Raw genomic sequence first — 24,320 nt, forward strand, 5'->3', positions numbered from 1 at the left:
CATTATTGCAAATCATCCAGTCGTGCATTAAAGACATATCTGATTTGCTGTCATGATGAATTCTCAGGGTCTCCATTTGATCTTACCCTTAAAAAGCAGTTCATAAGCCTGGACACAACCATTTATCCAGTTTAATGCAATGACAATGGAACTATGCAATCAAATTGATTATTCTTTCCATTTTCAACAGCTCATATTAGATTTGATGATTAAATCGCTTCAGCTTGACATGAGTGAACCTGTCTATTTATTAGAGATGTCATCAGGGACAGTACAAATTCATTGAAACAGCAGTATTTTACTTACTTTCCTTCCCTTGCTCTTTCCTTTGACATCTTAAAGGGGTTTATTTTTTTAAATTTATATTCCGCTTTTCACACTTTTTTCAGTGCTTCAAAGTGGATTACATTCAGGTACTGTTATCAATAAAGATATTTTTCCATAGGTACAGAGTGTGTAAAAAATCCCTTTTGAGTAAGGCCCTGGATGTGTACCATTCATGTACTGTAGTATGAAATAAATCCTCTTCTTTCAATAGGCTGATATCCAAGTGAAAAATAATCCCCCTGTTATCACCGATAAACAAAATGGCCTCTTCCATTGCAGTTAATTGCATACAAAGCTTACATAACGGGCTGGATGTACTAAGCTCTTTTCCCAAAGACACACAATGGGGAAACCCTTTGGTATAACTAAGCCCAGAATGTTAAACACTGGAAGATGTTTTACTTTCGTTTCTTATTTATGTTGCTGTTGCCTTCCAAAATTCCCATGATTACAGTCTGAAAGGAAGGTAGGTCATCCTTAAAAAAAAAAAAGAAATGAATGCCTTTGTGATTGCCTCATCTCTTTTTTGGCTTCTTTACTCAAGCTGTACCCTGCAAACACGCTAAATATATGCTCATTTATGGGGCTGGGGGGGAAGGGCAGTAATCAAAGGTATTTTCATGGATAAAACAGTGTTTTATTCATGGAAATGAGCCCTTTGGTTACTGCCCAACCTACATAGAGGTAAAAGTGCATGTATTGTCGAGCAACGTGCATTCTTTTACCCACAGACTGTAGAGGTGGACCCTGGCGAGAGGGTGGTGTGGCGAAGGGATTAGACTACGTACATAGTTTGGAACAATCAAAACTAAGTGCATTTTTTTTGGCAGTAAAGTTAGGCAGAATCTCTGGGGGTAATCTTTCCAGGTGCAATGCCAATTCCTTCTGGTAGCACATTTCTAATACATAGAATGCATAAAGGCTTCAGAAGGGAATGAGGGGAGATGGAACAATATTTTTAATCCACTGGTTTACAGCTGGTTAAATACAAGTACAGGAAGATAAAAGTGACTTGCTAAGGTCACACAAAGACAGAGAAAATGGAATTTAAATTTGCATCCCAAATACTTTATAATCAGTTTTTTATATTTTCTGTTTTTATTTCCAAAAATAGTCTCTGAAAAAGTCCTAGAATTTATCTTCCAAACATAAAACCAAGGTTGAAATCAAGATAAAAGGAAGAAAGGAAAACATAATGGATTAGATCAGAAAAATAATGATGCATTTTAATATATGCATACAGTTTATATACATTAAATAAAAATAGTAATAAAGCCAAGTGTTGTGGCCAGGCTTGGGGCCTGAACACTGGGAGAGCAGGAGCCTTTGGGCCATGGCACAACCCCAGGGCAAGGCTCCTAGGTACGCGCTGTGGGTGGGTGAGCACAACCAGGCATGAGCTAGGCTTGAGACTAGAACACTTTTGAACTTGGAGTATAGCTGGAAGGCCTCCTGAACCTGCATACACAGGAAAGAAACCCAACAACGCAATGCTGGTCTCGAGGGTAGCCCTCTGGTCACTCGATAGCCCTTTCGAACCTACTGCTTGGGAATGGCTTGTGCATCAGGACAGACGGAGGCAGAAGACTCAAGAAAAGACGTGATGAAGGCTGGAACATGATTCTGAAGACTTGGAACTTAGACAAAGGCACTGAAGACTTGGACAAGACGAAGGCTCAGAAGGGAGTCCTGAGCTGCACCGCACTCTCACAGCCCGTGGGCTGGTTGCAGATCACACCAATGGCGGCGCAGACTCTGGAGTTGGAATATGATGAGGAACATCACTTGGAATGAGTCTTGGAATAAGAAACATCACTTGAAATGAGGAATATAGCGTGGAACGAGAAATAAGGTGATTCACTGGCTGGACACGATCCATAAGTTTTTGGAACTAGGATCGTGCCTAGGAACTTGGAACTCAAAACTTGACTTGGAACTTGAAACTTAGAAACAAGGTGTTACGATGCTACTCACGGAGCCCATCCCGCGAGCAGCTTCTCACCTCTGCACCGGCCCAACGCCACAGGATGTCCTCTTCTTGCGGCCTAGGCCGCCCAGATTGCCACTGCCACTCCTTGCAGCCCAATGCTGCTGTGAGCAGCAGGAGGGGCCGCTGTTGTTTCTTCGCGGCAGGAGTCGCTGCCGAGATGCCTCTTTGCAGCCCTAGTGCCACCGCCAACTCCACCTTCTTCGCGGCATGGAAGCCGCCACTGACCTTGCATCTTTGCGCATGGAAGCCGCCGTGGGATATCTCTTCATGCAGCCCTGGTGCTGCTGCCATTGCCGCTCCACGCGGCAGGGATGCCACCAACGCCGCTGCCTGCTCCTGCCTGTCCTTGGGCCTCTAGGCGTGCACGCGCGCCTCAGTACAACATTTAAAAGGCCAGCAGTGGGAAAAGCCCCGCGGCCTCAAAAGATGACGTCTTCAGCCTGTGCCTTGTCCAGTCCTACAAAAGGGCTCAGCTTTCTTTCCTTGGGGCCTTCACATCGGGTCTCACAGTTGCCTGTAGTCTCCCTCCGGTCAAGGTCCTCCATGGTCGTCTTGCGTCTAGATGGCTCTTCGTTTGATGTTCCTTGTCGGAGCTCCTTCGTCACCTTTTCCATTTCCTGATGTTCCATGTTCCTGTCTCCGGCTCTTCATACTTCTTCCAGGTTTCCTGCTTGTCCACCTTTCCTGGTGTGCCACCATCATGGTCTGAGACCAGCCCATGGAGGGTCTATGTAGGGTGCTTCGTGGAACAAGGCCTGTCTTCTTATCTGCAGCGCAAGCCTCCGGAAGGCCCTTGCTTTTAACGCTGAGGTCTGTTCCTGAATCAGAGTTCCAAAGTCTTGAATCCTGTTCCCAGTCTTCAGAGTACCTTGTTCCTGCTTCCATCCCTGCCCTAGACTCAAGCCAGAACCTGCTCCGCTTCAGCGTGATCCCCGACCAGCCACAGGCGGCTGTGTAGGGCGCACTTCAGTGCAGGCCTCTCCTGAATGTTCGACATGTTTCCGGTTCCGAGTCTGTTTCGCTTTTGGCATGGTCCGCGACCATATGTAGGGCGCACTGCAGTGCAGTACTCACCCTGTACTAGTGCCTGAATCCTGAAACCTTGTCAGTCTTCCAAGTTCCACGAAACCTTGTCTGAGTCTTCCTAGTTCCTGAGTTCCATGTCTCATCTTGTTCCTGCCCTCAGCCTCCATCTGGCCCCATGAACTCATCGTTCCCAAGCGGCAGACCTGGAAGGGCTACCGAGTGGCCGGAAGTCTACTCTTGAGACCAGCATTGCATTGCTGGGTCTCATTGGTGCATGCAGGTCCAGTGGAGGTCCGAGCATGCCTTGTTCCATGTCCTGACCCTGGTCCAGCCTTGTTCCTACTTTAGCCCATGCCTGAACACACTCACCTCCTACAGTGTGTGTCTTGGGGCTCCTCCCTGAGCTGCGCCATGGCCCAAGGGCTCACAATCCCTCTTGAGCAAGCGATCGCACATCTGTGCTCGCAACACAAGGATGGACTCAGAGGACTTGATCCAATGAAGACAGACTTGGAAACATGGAAGCAGGCCTAGTGCTACTATATGCCCTAAACAGCCCACCACAGGCTAGTCACAGACCACGACGCTGGCACATCTGCAGGAGCTTGGTACTTGGAGCGAAGCCTTGGACTGACACTCTGGAGATGAAGACTAGGACTCTGGAAACAAGGAATAAAACTCCAAAGACTTGGAAGACTCAGAAGACTTTAGTGAGGCGAAGACTGGAAGACTTGGATGAGGTGAAGACTCAGAACAGAAGACTGGAACTAGGAACCAATGAGAAACATGGAACATGGTGGAGCTTCAGCCGAAGAACAAGAAACAAAAGACCTTGAAGTGAAGACTGGAACACAAAAGACTCATGAAGAGAGAACTGAAACAGGACTCTAGGAGCAGGACAACTCCTTGCCAAGGCAATGAGGGACTGGCAGAAAATCCTTTTTATAGGGCTGCAGGCTAGATGTCATCAGAAAGGGCCATGGAGCTTTTCCACTGTGGGTCCTTTAAATTTTGAACAAAGACGTGTGTACTTGCCTAGGGAAGCACCATGCAGGAAGAGGACTAGTGGCGTCTGAGGTGAGTGAGCTGCTTGCGGGCCTGACTGTGGGTGGCAAGTGCAAGTACCTCCTCCTCAAGGCCCTCTTCTCAAGCCTCTTTTCTATGACTGTTGAGGAGACAATACCAATAGGTAGAATTGAGGTTCAAATGTAGGAGCTGGAGATTCCTTGATTCAGGACTGAAGCAAAAAAGAATACAAAACTGAAGATGTAAACAAGGACATAACTGAATGCATGCACAAAGACAGGGCGAGTGCATAGTCAAAGACATGGCAGAAGCTTGAACCAAAAACATAACTGTGGAGGCACTGGTTTAATTTATCATCTAGGAATGCTGGTCCAAATTCTTAGGCTCTCATTTGATATCACCAAAATAAGGGTCAAACTAAATTGTTGTCCATACGCCACTCTGGCAATGGCAGCATTTGATTAGTTGATAAGAGAATCAATATTGCACTTTCTGCAGCTGGGGCTGTATGGATTCATGATAAGGTAAGCCGAATTGCAGAAGCCCAAACAAGTTGGCTGCTGGAGGACAAATGGTCCTTAAAGAGATGATTTGTTAGTAACCAAGAGAACACTTATTGCTCTGGGATTTCTTCATCTGCAACTACAGAGTCAGGAGCTATGAGAGATCTGGAGAACTTGAGAGCATCACTGAAGAATTTGACGCCCTCAGAAGATGGGGTTATCTCCAGAACTGCTGAACTCTAGCGGAGTGTGGGCATGATTTGAGATGCATTTATTACAAGCAGATGGTACAAGATTATGTAGCTTGGGCTTGCAATGGAGCAAATACTCCTACAGGATTCTGATGATAGAAAGTAAAAACAACCACAAGTTATGCACCAAGATCGGGAGGCAAGACAATAGCTGACTGGAGAATGATCAGGAGGAGAACATGATCCTTAATTCATTAGTCCATAGTGTGAACAGGCACAAATTGGGGGGTTCAATTTTATATAATTGAAACGTTGGCAGAAATGTCGATGAAAGACTGAAGTTGACTTTTTTCTTCCGCCCTCTACTGAACACGTAGAAATTATTTTCAGAATTTGGAATGGTGGTAACTCAACCAATAGCAAATTTAGCATACCCAGTCCTTGCATCCCATTCCATACAAGGGAACCAACATGTGCTTCTGCACCAAGATAACTTTCGGGTGGATCTAGGAATGCTCAAAGGGTTGGACAATTTTGGCGGGGATCAGGATCTTCCAATGAACACAGAAGACTGATCACACTATTGAATTCTCCCTCTTCAGGATCAGTCCTGTTTTCCCACAGCTTAATTCGGAGTTTTTAAATCTCAGTATTCCAAAGCAATTAATACTTGCATCCATGTTGATTTATAACAGAAATGGAATTTTCAGGACTTATATCAGGAAATATGGTTCCATAACTGATGGAATTTGAGCAGCATGTAATAAAGTACAGAAGATTCTGGGTGAGAAAGCAGCTGCCAATCATGTTGGGAAAAGAGAAGCCCAAGGAAAGCTGACAGAAAGATCCTTTGGTTTGATCCATGGGTATAGCTACTATAGCCCAAAACTCTCTGGAGGAAAAACAGCTGTTGACAGTGAGGTCCCAAGATTGACTAATCAGTTCCACTTGAGGGCTAAGTAAAGAAAAAGATAGAAAGCTGTTATTTAAATCCATTGGCAGTTAATGGAGAGAGCACTAGCTGCCACAATAGCAGAACTGGAATATGAATCAGTATCTTCCAGCCAGATTTCAAAGCCAAGCCAACTTGGGAAGAGCTCCGAAAGAATGGCCCTGGGGGTGGTAACTTGAAAAATAGCCATGGCAGGAGTTCTTTCAGATTTTGAGATGGCTCTATCCAGATATGCATCATGGAAAAGGTAATGGATACTCTGCTGAATTTTTTGAAAACGATGGAATCATAGTTCTAGGACTTTCTAGGGCTGAAATCCAATAAGTTGAGTATTGGCAACTAGGAGTATCCAGAGGCACCACTGATGTTAAATCCTCTAAAACCAGAAACTGAAGTCTAGACAAAGGCAGAATGATAGATGAATAATATGAGACATAAGGCTGTAGCATAGCTGAAAGGTAGAAGCAAGCTGAAGACTTAAATAGAGACAAAGCTGAAGGCTTGGAACAAGACTTTATCCAGGGCTGGAACATAGCTGAGAATTGAACATAATTTTGGATGCAGGTGCCTCCTGCAGGTCATTAAGAAAGAAGACTGAAAATGGAATCAGAAGACTTGAAACAGCTGAAAATTTGAACAGAATTGGATGAATTTGCTTCCTGCGGGTCACAGGCAGAAAAGGTGGAGAGAGCCAGAAGACTTGAATGAACTGAAGAACTTGAATAAACCTGCACCTCCTGCAAGTCGTAAAAGACCCAGGCGCCTCCTGCAAGTCGTAAAAGACCCAGGAACAAATGCAGGCACTTCCTGCAGGTCGTAAAAATTCAGGAACAAATGCAGATACCTCCTGCGGGTCGTTTAAAAAAAAATTCAGAAGATTAACAAAGCTTGGACAAAATTCAAGGCTGGAACAAGATGCAAAAAATCCAGGAAAATGGGCCTGTCATGGGGACTCATTCACCGAACTCATGGCCTTGGCAAACTGTTGCGGCCAGGCTCGGGGCCTGAAAGCCAGGAAAACATGAGCCCTTGGGCCATGGCACAATCCCAGGGCATGGCTCCAAGGTATGCGCAGTAGGTAAGTGAACATATCCGGGCACGGGCTATGCTTGAGATTAGAACACTCTTGAACTTGGAGCATGGCTTAAAGGCCTCGCTGAACCTGCACGCCCAGGAGTGAGACCCAACAACACAATGTTGGTCTCGGGGGTAGCCCTCCGGCCACTCAATAGCCCTTTCGTACCTGCCACTTGGGTACGACTTGTGCATCAGGACAGATGGAGGCAGAAGACTCAAGACAAGAACTGACGAAGGCTTTAACATGATTCTGAAGACTTGGAACTTACACAAAGGCACTAAAGTCTTAGACAAGATGAAGGCTCAGAAGGAGCCCTACACTGTAGCGCACCCAACACAGCATGTGGGCTGGTTGCAGACCATGCCGACAGCGGCACAGACTCTGGATTTGGAATATGAAGAGGAGCATCACTTGGGACAAGGAGCTTGGCATGGGACAAAGAACAAGGCTTGGTATGAGGAACATGAATTAGAATAAGGTGGTCTGCTGGCTGGACAAGTTCCACAAGCCCAGAACTAGGAACATGATTAGGAACTTGGAACTCAAAACTTAACTTGGAACTTGAAACTTAGAAACAAGGATGGACTCCGAGGATTTGATCCAGCAAAGACAGACTTGGAAACTTGGAAGCAGGCCTAGTGCTATCAGGCGCCCTACAGAGCCTGTCACAGACTACAACGCTGGCATGCCTGCAGGAACTCTGTACTTGGAATGAAGACATGGACTGATACTCTGGAGATGAAGACTAGGACTCTGAAAACAAGGAACAGAATTCCAAAGACTTGGAAGACTCCGAAGACTTGGACTCAGGACAGAAGGTGGAAGACAGGAACCAGGAACCAATGAGAAACCAGGAACATGGAACATAGTGGAGCTCCAGATGAAGAACAAGAAACAGAAGACCTTGAAGAAGCGACATCTGGAATACCGAAGACTCGTGGAGGGAGAACTGAAATAGGACTCCAGGAGCAGGACAACTCCTTGCGAAAGCAAAGAGGGACTGGCAGAGAAGCTCTTTTATAGGGCTACATGCTAGATGTCGTCAGAAAGAGATGCAGAGCTTTTCCTGCCATGGGCCCTTTAAATTGTGAACAGGGGTGTGCACGCCTAGATAAACACCATGCAGGAAGAGAATGTCAGAGCCTCCAAGCTGCGAAGACCATAGCAGTGTTGGCGATTGTTTTTGAGCCATGAAGGCAGTGGCAGCAGCGCTCCAGGCCATAAAGCAATGCTAGCAGTGGCAAGGCTCGGCCACATCGGCAGTACTTTCAGCCGCGGCCTCACTGGCAGCGTCCTCACTGGCAGCGTCAGGGGAGGAGAATGAGCCACTTGAGGGCCTGACTGTGGGCTGCAAGCGCAACACCAAGAAAAGTATAAAATATAAAAAGACCCTTATCTATTTCTTATATTATATTATGCCTCATTTACCAATGCATGCTGAACTTCTGCCATAAATCACTTCCAAGCTGATTGCGCCTGCAGTGATAACTACACTACCTGACAGCCCTGAACTTTCCTTTGCAGACATTTGTCCTATGGAATTTGATTGTCCTCCTGCTTCCCCTGAAGAAGACAATGATATATCACAAATTTTTATTTTTTTTTTTTGCATAAATTTATTTATTGAACAATCTTCCGTTAAGAACAAATTTTTTGGATGTGATACAAGCCATTTAGAACCATCCAAACATTTGATACACATCACAATGTCAATTGCTTTTTTTAAAAAAAAATATACATCTCAATGATAATGCAAACTAAAACGTTAATATCAGAACAGAGATCTAGAAACTTTTAGAAAATGTTTGGAAAATTGTTACAATTTTCAATGACTCTTAACCCACTCAGTGCAACTATTAACTTCTATCAGGTCTTTCATAGAACCCTTAGCTAACACTTATCGTGTCCCTTAAATATCCCTTCCCCCCCCGCCCCTCCCACCCCCCATCACTGGCATATTTATTTATTTAAAAACTTTTTTTATACCGACATTCATTTTCATATCACATTGGTTTACAATTAACAGAGGGAACTAGAACATGGTTTGGAAAGGGAGAAATTCAAGTTTTATATATAACAGGGAGATGAAGGAATAAGATGGGGGGGGGAGTAGAGGAAAGACAAGTCCAGGTAGTGCGCTTAAATACGAGATTGATGTAAGCGGAACTATATACACACAGTTCTGTACTGCCAGCGATGGGATACGCTGAAAGAAGGAAAACTTAGATGGCTTAGCTGTCCAGTTTCTTTAGGAGGGAGACCCAATGAATTACTTCTTGCTGCAAACCTCTAACTGTATTACCAACCAAAAGTGTGCAAGAAACAAGTTCACAGATAGAGATGTCCTCCTGAACTTAGAAGCAATAAACTTGTTAACATATACCTCAACAGTAATCAGCTATTTACAAGATTTGATATTGCTCAAACTGTTTAAATAATGCCATTGTGCTGAAGTGCCTTTATTTCTTGTCTATCTAATGTTATTCACTGAACAAAAGGGGAGGGGTGAAAATGATTTAATTGTTAAAAGATAAATTAAATAATATGTATATAAGCATACATCACAAAGATTGTTTTAAATCTTCTTTATCCCTACTTTGCAAGTATATGCTCTCAGCTCTTAATTCCTTAGTTATTTTATTAGAGTTTTTAGAATTCACACATCACTTTTAACAATCATTAATTAAGAAAAACCGCTTTTAGAATATATTTATAATACAAAAATATAGAAATAGAGCATATAGAAATGTTATTTTTAATAGCATCTTTTTACATTTCATTCATAAGTTTAAAAACACACAAAATGACTTAATCTGTGAGACCTTTTTTTTTTATCAGGTATGCACACAGACTAGACATTTTTGTTAGAAAGGCTACTCATTAAACTATTTTGTATTTTTACTTTAACTTTTTGACCTTTTTAATTTTGTCTTTATATCTGACTACAATGTGTGTGTATGTGTGTTTGTGTGTTTAATCTCTGCCATAAATCTGCCTTTAACGATTCAGCAACTACCTGATCTTTGCCCTTCCACTTCTCCCAAAAAATGAATTCATACATCATTACTGAAGTATTTGAAGTCAAATAAACTAAAGGCCTCAATATATAGGCTGCCTCCTCTGTCCTATGATGGGTAAGGCCCAGTCTGTCTATAGCTTCTAGAATGGACACACCCTAGGACCAACCTAAGCCACGGGGGAGGGGAGAGACCAGTAATTGGAGCTTATTATGATATATAATCATGAAAATGATGAAAAGGGGGAATTGTTGTGGTGCTCACAGTCCCCATTAGATATGGCTTATAAAGGAAAGCAGTGAAGAGGCAGTGAAACACTTTTGACATGTCACGCATGAAGTCATTATTCTTGGTCTCCTAAGTTTTTCACTTTTGATCATAGGCAGTTTTACAATTACTAACAACATTATAAGCATGAAATTTGTGATTCAGACTTGGACCTGTTTTCTTAAATACACAGACGTTGGAACATTAGATAAAAGATGCTGAGCAACAAGGTTATAGAACAGATACAAGACCAGTTGACATTCCATCTAAGATTACAGAACATTCTTGAAAAGATACAAGGCCAATTGACATTCCAACTAACATCATAGATAACATAATTTACATATGAGGCAAGGATAATTAGCATGGAGACAGAGAGCAAATTACCATATGGCCATTCAGATTATCAGCTTATATTAGAAAGCCAATCCATAAAATTCCTGACAATTATCTAACTGTAAGACCTATAAAAGTCTTGTTCTCAGTGAATCATCTGCGAGGTGCTGCCTTATATAATATTTAAGATTTATATTATTTTATAGCATTTAAATAAAAGAACTTTTCTCTATGGCTGTTGGCTCTAAGCATCTACTTTTAGAGAACCACAACAGGAGGGAGGGGGAGAGTTTATGTATATAAATTCAGACTCCACCTCCTTTTGATATTAACAATTGTGTGCAGAAATTCACGTGCACAAGATATGCATGTGAATTTCTGCGCATTCTTTCCTGTAATTTTCAAGACAAACTTATGTGCATGAGTTTGCTTTGATAATTGGTGCAACTTCTGCACATAGCCGCTACATAAATAACCAGTGATGTTATGGTAGGTTGGACATACAAAGGGTTGTTTTATATCTGGCATGCTAAACAGTTCAATTGTAAATGATTGTACTTTCATACCTTATTTATTATTAAAAAAACATATGTGCGCATATATTGGTCACACAGTAACAGACACAAAAAAGAGGTTCAATTAGCACAAGTTTGAAAGGTGAGCAGTAGTGCCAGTCGTCAAGGCTTCAGCCCTGGTGGCTACTGATAACTTCAGTTTCATTTGCATGAAATGTACAAAATATACTACAGCATCTTTTCACCCCCCTCCTGCCCCCATTCCAGGAATCAAACCAGACTTCTCCCTTCATGGCACGGTGACTCTTGTGTTCCCTCCTGTTTACAGAGCAGGCTGGCCTGAGTGTGGGGGATAAAATCACGGAGGTGAACAGTATCAGCCTGGAAAGCATCACCATGGGAAGCGCCGTTAAAGTGCTGACCGGCAACAACCGCTTACGGATGATGGTGAGGCGGATGGGAAAAGTGCCAGGGATTAAGTTCTCCAGAGAAAAGACCACATGGTAAGCGGAGCGGAATTCCCTTTCTGCATTGCCACTGGTTCTGGGTAACCCAAAATCACAATGCATTGCTTCTGTGGGCCACAATGAGCAGCATGTCCAGTTCATTCAGGGGTAAAGTGCTATCCAGTGTCATGAGGACCTAAGGGGTTGTTTTAGGATGAACTTTGCCCCAGTGAAAACATAGGGCATTAGTAAGCAAACATCTTTTACTAACAAAGATGGTGGTTATAAGGATTACATGTTAAATATACTGATATCCTCATTCTCTAATGTCAGGATTGTCCTGCTTTAGATGGTTGCGTTATTGGTCCCATTTTAGATGGTTCAGTTAGAATAGGAACTTCTTTATTGTTTCCCTATGACCTTTGTTGTTAACGTTATCAACACAGTCTTTCACTGACCATTTACCCCATCCACATCTCATTTTCCCTCTTTTCTATTGTGAACACTTTCATCTACTAGAAAACAAATGAGAATTTCTGAACAACCCTAGGGACAATAAGTAGACTGTCATATGCCCGATGAAGCAGATAGGAAATATTTCGCCCCAGCTGTCTCTCTCCAGACTATACGTCCAGTCTATTAATGGTTTTCATTATTCTGTCCAATCTGGTGGTCATGACTTTTTGTGGGTCGCTGCTTTAAACAGACTCCAAGGAGCTTGATTGGTCTCATGGACTTGAGCAGGATCTACTTCTATCAGATTGCATATGGGCTGAGTATGCTGTCAATTATGCCTGGTCACTGTGCATTCTAGGGTCTGGAGCAAGTAAGAGCATGGTGTGTCATGTTGCTCAGTAACCACAGCTGTCCTGTCTCAAAGTTTTGAGGTGAATCGTGTCTCCTCTGATGAATGTTGGTAGCTGTTTCACTGAATTAATAATTCTGTAGCTATGTTTAGCATTTGTGTCATTTTGTTGCACAACAGTAAAATCAGACTATTGCTGTTACTAATAAAGGAAGGGTAATGTGGAGAGCATAGCTTGACTCTCCCTTATAGGTTCTGTTGGTGTAGTGCTGTAGCCTCAAGGGGAAAGAGAATGATCTGGTTGGCACAGGAACCTATATGCACAGGCTCCTGATCCTTCTGTCAATCCATTCACTTGAAGAAATACAGGTTTGTGGTCACATAGCAGGCATCATGTTGAGCTAAGGAGTCTGAGAACAGTTGTAGTTTGAACTGTGGCCCACTGTCATTTTCTAGGGTCTTGAGTAATCCAAATCAAGCAAAGAGGCTCTTCAATCTTTCACTTTCTGCTGTACTGGAAAAAGTAGGTGAGTGTAGGTTTTCCATCCATCAAGAGAAATAATGACCATTAAGTAAGTTTTACCTATAATCTTACATAGGTCAGCTGCCACCTTTTGTCAAGGGAGGTCAAGCAGTTATGACATGAGATGAGGCTCCTTGTCTTGGCTAGACTTATAAATGTGGTATCGCTGGCAAGAGAAAACCTTCTCTCTTACTTAGTGTCCAATGTCTGGCCACCAGTTTGTACCTCTCCCTCTATTTGATGTCCTAAATGACAAAAACATATTCTCTATATCTCAGCTCTCGGTCTCTTGAGGACTAGGATGTGGTCATATGTCAAAATAACATCTAACTGACAGAGTGATATTCTGTAACCTGTTTTGGGTCATTCCCTCTTTTCCAATGAGTTGTCCTTGGAATGCCAGTTGAAAGTATCTGAACTGGCATTTTTCTGTTTAATTTCAATCCTGAGGCTACTTTTGTCTCGAGTACCTTTTCCAGTTAGCAGTCATGTTCCTCAGGTGTGGTCCCATAGATTAACAAATCGTTCATGTAAGTCACTACGCCATCTTCACCTTCAAGAAGTTTGGCCATCATGTACTGGCATACCTTGGGGGCTCAAGCCACACCAAATGGGAATCTTTGGAAGACATAATGTCTTCATGGCACTCTCCCCATCTAATGGGTTGTGCCAAAATCCATTGGCTGCATTAACTTCGGCGATGATAGCTCCTCCTTCCAGCCTGGGCATTAGCTCTTCTAATGTGGGTAAGATGAATTTCTCCCCTTTGACAATTTTTTTTTAAAGTTTTTGTCAGGTCCACATGTAGGCAGACTCTTCCATCTCATTTGGGAACAAGAACTGTAGATGCACATCACTCAGCTGGTTCAGTTACTTTTACAATCACATCAGCTATTTCCATGAGGTCTGTATTCAAAAGCCATAACGTAATATTTATCTGTCTAAATGGCTTACATGACTATATCCAGATAAACTAGTTACCTGGCTAGAATTTAGCCAGATATAAAAGGAGCAGTTCAGGGGCATTCCGGAGAGGAGTTGAGTTATCTGGCTAACTTAGTTGCTTCTGAGCAGGCCTAAAGTTATCCATCTTTGTGTGGCTGGATATCGTTAAATGATATCTGGGTAAGTAGCTCTTTCATTACCCCAACAAAATAAGAGTACAAACTAGAGGGCGGCCAGTCCCCTTCTACCCCCCCCACCCCCTCCCCACACAAAGCAAGATACTAAAGCCATAGTCTCCTACCTCCACCCCTCCTCTCCCCAAACCTTTTTAGAACTCGAGGACAATGCCAAGCACCCTGGTCCCACTTGTAAAACACAACGATCGGCCACCTTCCTGTCTTCCCCCCCCCAGCCTCCCACCCACAGTGAAGGATGTTGGTGCCTGCACTCTCCCATCCCATCCCAGCCAATACCTATTTTATGTGTGCCAGGAGCGAGAGGGTCCCTGTAGAAGATTACGGCTTTAATATCATGCTTTGGGGGGGGGGTGTCTCCATGTTGTTTGGTCTGTTGGTGGCCATTTTGGAATCTGGTAGTGGCCAATTATGTAGTGTTCTGAATGACTGAAGTAATCAGGTGCCCCAGTTAGTTGTTTGATGCGGTGATCCTTTGAATCATCCCGGCGGTGATTTGTTAAAGATTTTCTAACTTTGCATTTGAAGTGTCATATGGACCATCTCGTATGTTCTGTGGTTTAAGAATGTTTATGAGTCATGTTATGATGAAGAGATCAGTTTGAGAAGTGAATACAGCATTAGGGAAGAATTAAGTTTGGTGGTGTATTGGATATATCGTTCAACATATTTTAAGGACAAGCTGCCTGAGGAACCCCCACTGTGGATTGTTCTTTGGAGTTACTGCTATTTATAATTTATCATTTAAATCATTTTGGATTCATGTTGAATGAACATGTATTTATATTTCCCCTGAGGAAGTCCTGTTGAGGACTTCCTCAGGGGAAATATAATGTATATATGTAGGAAATATAATGAAATATATGTAGGGTCGCTACATAGGAAAGGTTATTATACAAAAAGGACATTATAGCAGGGTTAATATATATTACAACATATTGTAAAAAATCTCATGAATGATACATAAGTAGGATATTGTATAGTAAAAGGTGATGGTGATGTATTAAACAATGTATGAGTGTATGGGTATGTGTGTGTTGGTTTGAATGGATGGGTTTTATAATGAGATGTGGTGATATGTAATAGACAGTATTTTATTATTTGGGATGCATCTCAGAAGGTTTATACTGATTTTGTATTTTGTTGAATAATAAATGTAGTAAATATATACGTGATTGTAATGGTTATTTGAACCATTGTTGTGGGAATATATGTAAATTATATATTAGACCTCTGTTTATGTATATTATAACTTTTAAGTTATCCATCTAAATGGCTTTTGATTATCAAATTCCATAAATATTTCAAAACAACTGATGAACAGAATAACATCCAATAATTAAAACTCATAAAAATGTGCTAAATACCAATAAAATATTTTAAAACAGTAGACACATCTAAAACACCTAGGGGTAGATTTTCAGACGAGCGCGAACAGCCTACTTTTGTTTGCGCTCCAGGCGCAAACAAAAGTACGCTGAATTTTAGTAGATACGCGCGTAGTCGCGCGTATCTACTAAAATCCTGGATCGGCGCGCGCAAGGCTATCGATTTTGTATAGCCTGCGCGCGCCGAGCCGCGCTGCCTCCCCCCGTTCCCTCCAAGGCCGCTCCGAAATCGGAGCGGCCTTGGAGGGAACTTTCCTTTGCCCTCCCCTCACCTTCCCCTCCCTTCCCCTACCTAACCCACCCGCCCGGCCCTGTCTACACCCCCCCCTTACCTTTGTCGGGGGATTTACGCCTCCCGGAGGGAGACGTAAATCCCCGCGCGCCAGCGGGCCTGCTGCGCGCCGGGGCCGCGACCTGGGGGCGGGTACGGAGGGCGCGGCCACGCCCCCGGGCCGTAGCCACGCCCCATACCCGCCCCCAAAACGCTGCCGACACGCCCCCGGAACGCCGCGACGACCGGGCCCGCCGCCCGACACGCCCCCGACACGCCCCCCTCCGAGAACCCCGGGACTTACGCGAGTCCCGGGGCTCTGCGCGCGCCGGGAGGCCTATGTAAAATAGGCTTCCCGGCGCGCAGGGCCCTGCTCGCCTAAATCCGCCCGGTTTTGGGCGGATTTAGGCGAGCAGGGCTCTGAAAATCTACCCCCTAGTAATTAAAATTCATAAGGATAAAAATCCTCTGCTCTCCATATCTGGGAACTTTTGATTTCCAGTCTCCCTGTGATGTCTTGAATTAGTGCGATAAGGCAAGAGCAGGTGATGCACAGACATAATCCCCTCTCTCACACACTTGTTCTCACACATAAATACACACACTCTCTCCCTCTCACACATGCACATGCTCTTATACACTATCCCTTCCTCTCTCATACACACATACATGCTCTGTCTCTCTAACACACACACATACACACACTCGCATATACTTCCTCTCACTCAGATACCTATACACACACTCTCATTCCCACAGGCTACCTCATTTCCACATGCTCTTTCTCTTACATGGGCTCCCTCACATACACACACACACTCTTTTTTTTTTTCATGCACACACACAGGCTCTCAAACCCAGGCTCCCACTTACATGCTGACACACACTATTCACATTCCCACAGGCTCTCACTGTCACACACACAGGCCCTCTCACTTCCACAAGCTCCCACTCTCACACTCATGCAGGCTCCCTCACACAAGAACACACAAATACATATGCTCTCAACCCCCAAAGGCTCCCTTTCTCACACACACACAAATAGTCTCTCATTCTCATATACACATCTGTCTCTTACACACAAACACACAGGCTCTCATTCTTTCAGACTCTTTCACGCACACACACACACACACACACACACACACACACACACACACACACATAGGCTCCACTCTCACAGATTCACGCACACACATACACATATACATCCTCTCATTCTCAGAAACACTCACTCCCACATACTATCTCTCACGCACTCATATAGGCCCTCACTCTGAGCCTCACTCTCTCTTCTTGACCTCTTCTTCAGCCACCACAGGATGAGGTCCATGGTGGCCCCACTGGGTCTCTTCTTTTGCCTCCAGAGGATGGGTTCCACAGTGACTCACCAGGCTTCTCCTTTTCTTCATGGTCTAACAGCCGCTGAAGACTCAGGACACCAAGGAGGAGACTGGGGGTGCAGGCCTGGGATTCATGCAGAGATAGGAAGGTGCACAGGCCTAAGGATTTATTTATTTATAGAAATTTCTATTCCACCCACTTGCCAGAATTGCTGTTCTGGGATTACTTCTCTGGAGCAACAAAAGGAGAAATACAGTGAGCATGGGGCTGAGGGTTCCCCTTTTCTAGGTCCTAGAAGCAGATATTGATCACAACCAAAATTTTTAACAAAAAAAGACACATCCTCAGTTTTCCACAGGTTTCCACTTGTTAATGAATATGCAGTGATGGGTATTGATACTTTTAATTTCTAGGGTTGATATACTAAACAGAAGACTCATAGTGGAAAAAGGGGGGTCAACCCCATCTGAGAGTGGTTCAGAGGATGGCTCGAGAAGAATTGTTCATCTCTACACAACCTCGGATGATTACTGCTTGGGGTTTAATATTCGAGGAGGGAAGGAGTTTGGACTCGGGCTCTTTGTTTCCAAGTAGGTTGAAACCCTCACAGAGTTTGTTGCTGTTTTGCCATTGATCAACATCCTGCAGCAGCCTAAAACAGCACAGTAAAATTGAAAAAGGCTATTTGAAGCTGGTTGGCAATCATCATAGACTTATCATCTTTAAATTTATTATTCTAATATGTAAAAAGTGCGTTAAAACAACTACGTTGTCTTTTTACTCAGCTGTGCAACTTTGTCACTACTAAATGTCTCGAAATGCCCTGAAAATTCCTTAAGAAAGTCATGAAATCGGGCGCATGATGGTTTTCATGTATTGCATATAGAAGCAGATGTATTTAATTACTAGGAAAACAATACATTGCATGACAAAGAATACAGTTATTAATAGCAAAGCTTTTCTTAATGCAGCCCTCCTGAATAGCCATGTTCTATGGGAGCAACACATTGAATAAGCTTTGTTTTCTTAGGAACATTTTCTAAGACGACAGTCATCACAGGACCTGATTTGTACCCCCGAGCAGAGCTAAGTAAATAATTAGACTCTGGTTTAAATGAGTTTGCAAGCGTATTCACCATTTCAGTGGCAACCTTACCTAGAAAAAATGTAGACCGTGTCCTTTAGGCAATACACGTAATTTCCAAAAGGCCCTCCAAGCTGTTGTCAGGTGGTTCTTTATGTGCCACGTATCTAAGGGGTATACAGCAGATTAAGGGCCAAACTACTCATGGAGAAGGGTGCCGTCTCATCCAGGAGTAGCCGAAGAAACTGATCTGGTCCTGGTTCTGCCACTTGTATGCGTAAAGATGTGTTTCTACTTTAGTTGGGGAAATAAGGCATGCAACGGGGCAAATTCCAGGACTGGATCAGCCTCTTCGGGCTGGCCAAGTAAAGTAGCAAATCTACTCATGTGTTACCAGCTATGAGTCCAAAATCTAGCAGCTCTGCTGTCAGTGTCATTTATACTTTTTAGCGGAGTGTTTTCTAAAACAAGGTGCATTTATTTAGATTTGTTTTCATCGTTGCTAATAATGCTTTAAAAGAATATTATTGCCCACAGAGATTTTCTTACTAGAAATGATTTCTGGGCTGCACCCCGAGTCGACTGGGGTAGGGGATGCTGAGGAGGCAGTGTTCTCAGCCTCCGGTCATCGTTAAGGGCGACACCCGGTGACCAGATTTAGAACCCACGATCCAGGATTCTGGAAGGCTCCCAGCCTCAGGATCATTGCTGCAATAAGCAGACTAGGAACAGTGCAATAGGAGGAAAAATCCCCAAACAAGTGTGAAGGGAGGCTCCCGGAGCCAGAATCCCAGACCTAGTTCTTACTGACCTGTAAGAAAAAAGAGAGAGGAGAAATTACCAAGCCAAAGTATATATAAAAAAAAAAAAAGACTTTTGCTGCTTCAGTTTCTATTCCCTCTTCAGTTCTGCCTATGGTACAGCTTCAGCTTGTGCACATGCGCCTGCAGAAGAGAGATTTTTAAAAGCCAATTTACCTGTTTTTCAACGGTCACTTATAAAAGGACTTTTTTTTTACTCGTATGTTGGGTAAAGCACATGGTCTTGTACTACAATGCACAGGCATTTACCTGCACTGAGAGGAGGCATTCCTGGGGGCAGGGCTAGGGTGGGGAATGAAACTCGAGTGTGAGGATTTTCCCTGGTGCTTGCAGTGGTACCGGTAATATTATTCTCTTTAGACCTTGGCCACTCTTGAAGGTTAGGTATGAATGCTATGACCTCCAAGCATAAACTTGCAATGGCTCCACTGAATGCTGTACCACTATCAATTAGGTAGATGCTGAGCACAGTAACGCACCATGAGGGGCACGGAATCCTGAGGGATCCAAACACGTTACCTCTGGCCCTCCTGTCAAAATAATGTATAAGAAAATTACGGTCTACAAATTATGAATTGCAACCATTTGAAAAAAAAAAAAAAGCACAAGGAAATTACTTTTAAGTAGAGTATTGTAATGCTGTAACTGTCAGAGTGGCTCCTGACCTTTTTTCTGATTGAGCTTCTGATTGTTCGTAGAGTGGATCCAGGAGGGTTAGCAGAGCAGAACGGCATTAGGGTTGGAGACCAAGTCCTTGCAGCCAACGGAGTCAACTTTGAAGACATAAGCCATAGCAAGGCAGTGGAAGTGCTAAAGGGACAAACGCACATCATGCTGACCATCAGGGTAAGGCAATGATTTGCATTATTATATATTACTTGCTATCCACCTCTTTGATCTTGGGTCCTTACATCTCAAAGCTGGACACCAGTTTCTTTTCTTTATCCATTTTGGAATACTTTATTGAAACTTGCAAATAATAAAATAGCAAAAAGCAAGGAAGACGTGCCAACAATACATACACCAATTAGCATATGACAGAAAGACAGAAAGTGACACTCATCGAGTACTACAGGAGGATACAAAAGGCAATCTGTACCGAATAAAACGAAGTCATTCAATATTTTCCATAAGAGAACCCACCTTACTCAAAAGCGGAGCCCAAATAGGTATATTTTGATAGGAACCCCACAGCTGAAAGGTAATGAGTTGCATGGTATAAGTTTGCCACAGTAATTGAATCCATGTAAATGATGAGGGAATGGAAGATAATCATCTGGCAGCCACTTAAAAAAGGTTTGCTAAACTTATATCCAGTGGGGTAGATTTTATAAGAAGCGCGCGGCGTACTTTTTTTCACACAACCCTGCGCAAACAAGAGTACGCCAGATTTTAATAGATACACGCGTAGCCGCACGTATCTTTTAAAATCCAAGGTCAGCACACGCAAGGGGGTGAACGTTTGTGCATCTTGCGCACGCCGAGCCCTGCATGTGCTGCCCGTTCCCTCCGAGGCCGCTCCGAAATCGGAGAGGCCTCGGAGGGAATTTTTTTTTTTTGTTCCCAGCCTTAACTAAATCGCCCCCCTACCTTTATTTTAAAAGTTACGCCTGCCCAAGGCAGGCATAACTCGCACGCGCCAGCCGGCTGCTGGCGCGCCATTCCCTGGCCCGGGAGCAGTTTTGGAGGCCTTGGTCACGCCCCCGGAATGCCCCCAAGCAAAGCTCTGGGACTTACACGCGTCTCTGGGCTTTGCGCGCACCGGCAGCCTATGCAAGATAGGCTCGGCGTGCGCAGGGGGAGCTTGGGGCTGGTTTTTGGGGGGTACGCGCGTATCTTATGCGCGTACCCCTTTGAAAATCTGCCCCATTTTTGTTAACAGGACAAAACTCCCCATTTGGCTTGCCTAAAAGAATAACTAAGTTGTTCAGAGGCAGAAGCACTCTGGTAAAATGATGAGTCCACAACAAAACCTCTGTCCAGTAGATTTGTATCTTGGACAAGTCTGCCAGGTGTGAACGAAAGTCCTCCTCTCTCCACGTTCTTGCCAACAGCAGCCATGATTCTTAAGACCCATAGGGGTAGATTTTCAAATGTACACACGGGCGTACATGTGCGCGCGCTACCCAGTGTGCACACATGTACGCCCGATTTTATAACAAGCACGCACATGATATTAAGTCGGAGGGTGCACAGAAGAGCAGTTTTTACTGCTTTTCTGTGCATTTTCCCAGTGCCGGCAGCAACTAGCGCCTACCTTTGGGTCGGCGCTAATTTCTGAAAGTAAAATGTGCGGCTTGGCTGCACATTTTACTTTCTGTATCCCGCGCGCATACCTAATAGGGCCATCAACATGCATTTGCATGTTGAGGGTGCTATTAGGTGCCGCGGGCTGGACGTGCGTTTTCCGCCCCTTACTGAATAAGGGGTAAGAGAAAACGCGCGTCCAAGGGCAGGTTAACAGTGCGCTCCGTTGGAGCGCACTGTACTGTATCGGCCTGTTAGTGCTATCCCTTCTGCACCTAACTATCTCCTCTCCCCCACTAAACATTTGCCCTACTCTGCTAAAGTTTAAGCTTCTCCACTTAGCAAAGCATTTTAGGGCTAAACTGACTCAGGAAATCTGGATTCCCCCACATGGGTTAAAAAGGAGAAGAGAGCAATGAAATCCATGTATTTTTGATCAGTGTCTTCTGAATTGTTAAAATAGGGCTTCTAAAAGGATGAAGTCTCGCAGTACCCAATTCTATTGGCATTTGCCACCCATGGTGATAAGAGCCACTCCTGTTTCCTGGTCCATTCCATTTCTAGTTGGACCCGTTGTACTCTGGACACACATGCCAGGTCAATATACTTTTCATATCCTCACTTTCTGATACAACTGAAAATCTGGAACACCCAAGCCTCCTTATTCTTTAGGGGGCGATCACACTTTCCTAGGAATTCTCAGTTTCTTCCCTTGCCTTACAAATTTAGAAATTAGAGAATTCAGTTTAGAGACAAAGACCCCTGTCTACCAAAAACAATACTCTTGGAAGCACATTCATTTTAATGGTTGCCACCCGCCCCCTCCAAGAGATGGAATAAGGGAACCATATTGTTAAATCTTGAGCTAGTCTATGTAGAAGAGGAGCATAATTTAGAGCAGCGGTTCTCAACCGGTGGGTCGCGGCACACTGATCACTTGATCGTCACGGGGCTAAATGTAGACATGTACTCTGTATCTACAGGATCCACTCTGACCTCCCAACAATGGCTACAGAACAGAACTAGGCCATTCCTCGTTCAATTTACCATACAAAAAAGATATTTCTGGTGTCATCTCAGTAACAGCAACATAAACACTCTCTTCTACCAGGTGCAATAGACCTCCTTATGAAAAAAACATAATTTACCACCAATGCATGTTCTATTGCGAAAACACAACAAATAATATTGATACAAATGCCTACATGCTAGTAAAATACTTCACCTCAGTCACACACATAGAATTGACCTTCACCAAGTACAGAGAAACCACAAATTACAAATATGGAAATAGAAACGGGAATGGAAACCCAAAAAAGCCACTCTCCATTCTTTGCAAAACAGAAATATAGCACTTAACAGACTTCCAGGATCAGCAATAATGTACGCAAACTAATGCGCACAAAGTTACACCTGCATTATGGAACTCAAACAGTAACAACCCTACCTATGAAAAGGCAGCACTGCAAAAATTACACCAGGCCTTAAACACCAATATACCTCCTATTAGGAAAACAGAACATTCAAGCTGCTATAGATCCCTTCCAAGAAACTACAAGCTTGCAGAACACCCTTAGCTGGGTCACACATGCAGAACACAGACAGACCTTACTAAATACAGAATAAAATGACCATAAAGCTAATGTTTTTGTTTTTGCATTGCTGCACTGCATACAGTTTGGCTTCTTGCTGTTTCCAGTTCAGTTTTTATCTCCACATTTCTATTTATACATTCTTCGAGAAATATAAAATAAACTTTTTCAGAATCTTGAGTCACACACCATAGGACAAGATAGATGGTATTCTTTGTCATCAAAGCCGAAGTGTAGTGAAAACAATATTTGATGGCTTTAGTATACAAACACTTAGGGGTAGATTTTACAAAAGTACTCGAATATTATAAGATACGCGCGTAGCCGTGCGTATCTTATAAAATCCGGGGTCGGCACGTGCAAGGGGTGCACATTGTGCACCTTGCGCGCGCCGAGCCCTGCGTGCACTGCCCGTTCCCTCTGAGGCCACTCCGAAAGCGGAGCGACCTCGGAGAGAACTTTCCATTCACCCCCCCCCCCTCGGCCCTATCTAAACCCCCTCCCTACCTTTATCTTAAAAGTTACTACTGCCTCCGGGCAGTAGTAACTTACGTGCGCCGGCGTGGCAGGCTCCGACACAGGCTGCTGTGTCGGGGCACTTGGCCACGCCCCCAAAACGCCCCCTAGCCAGAAACACACCCCGAAAACACCGCGTCACTCCCGACACACCCCCCCCAGGCAAGCCCCGGGACTTACGCGCGTCCCAGGGCTTGCGCGCGCTGCTGAGCCTATGCAAAATAGGCTCGGCGCGCGCAGGGGGGTTTTAAAAGGGTTACGCGCATACCTTATGCGCGTAACCCTTTTAAAATCCGGCCCTTAGTGAGAGGTTGCACTTCTTCCTCTTGGCTAGAATTCTTTGAACCAAATCAGCAACATTTTAATTGAGGCACCTCTGTAAATAAAGTGATATTTGAGCCTTGCCTTATTCATCCAAATTTGTCACAGAAGTGATAAAAGCAGATCACTATGGTCTAGGAAATGCTTTACTCGGGGATCCTTTTCTCAGAGATCGATGAACCCTATCCAGTTTCAGATCGAAGCCAGAGTCATGACCAATAATCAGTTGGAAGATATCTTTAACTATTTCTGTTAAATTCTCTGTTCCATCCTTTTCAGGATTTTCAAGATCCTCACATTTATCTTCCAATTACTATACGTTTTGTTCCAGAGATCAAATTCTCCTGTGGGTATGAGCTGAGTGGTCTATTTGCTCACTTAAGTGGATCTAAGTGATATCCATTCTGTCTTTTAGATCTTTAACAGCTTGTGCAGTGTGGTGAGAGAACCTGAGATTTTTGTATGTAGTATTTGAAACTTAACTAACAGACCAGTGTTGCTAAGCCTCCTTTAGTCACAGAGCTATCCAAATTAAAAAGATTCTGGTTAAAAGGAACTATAATCACAGCTGGCTCCTGACCTTTGGGCACAGTTT

At 43.8% G+C, this 24,320-nt stretch overlaps 1 protein-coding gene across 1 annotated transcript in view; it reads left to right on the forward strand.

Annotated features, from left to right (window-relative positions):
- The window catches only part of PDZD7 (PDZ domain containing 7), a 149,229-nt gene that overhangs the window by 26,128 nt on the left and 98,781 nt on the right, over positions 1-24,320 (forward strand). The window contains exons 4-6 of the mRNA XM_029610248.1: positions 11,557-11,731; positions 17,558-17,734; positions 19,748-19,895. Coding sequence (XP_029466108.1) covers positions 11,557-11,731; positions 17,558-17,734; positions 19,748-19,895 — 500 coding nt within the window. The remainder of the gene's footprint in view (positions 1-11,556; positions 11,732-17,557; positions 17,735-19,747; positions 19,896-24,320) is intronic.

The sequence above is a fragment of the Rhinatrema bivittatum genome, chromosome 7 (genome assembly GCF_901001135.1).
Source record: "Rhinatrema bivittatum chromosome 7, aRhiBiv1.1, whole genome shotgun sequence".
Taxonomy (NCBI): Eukaryota; Metazoa; Chordata; class Amphibia; order Gymnophiona; family Rhinatrematidae; genus Rhinatrema; species Rhinatrema bivittatum.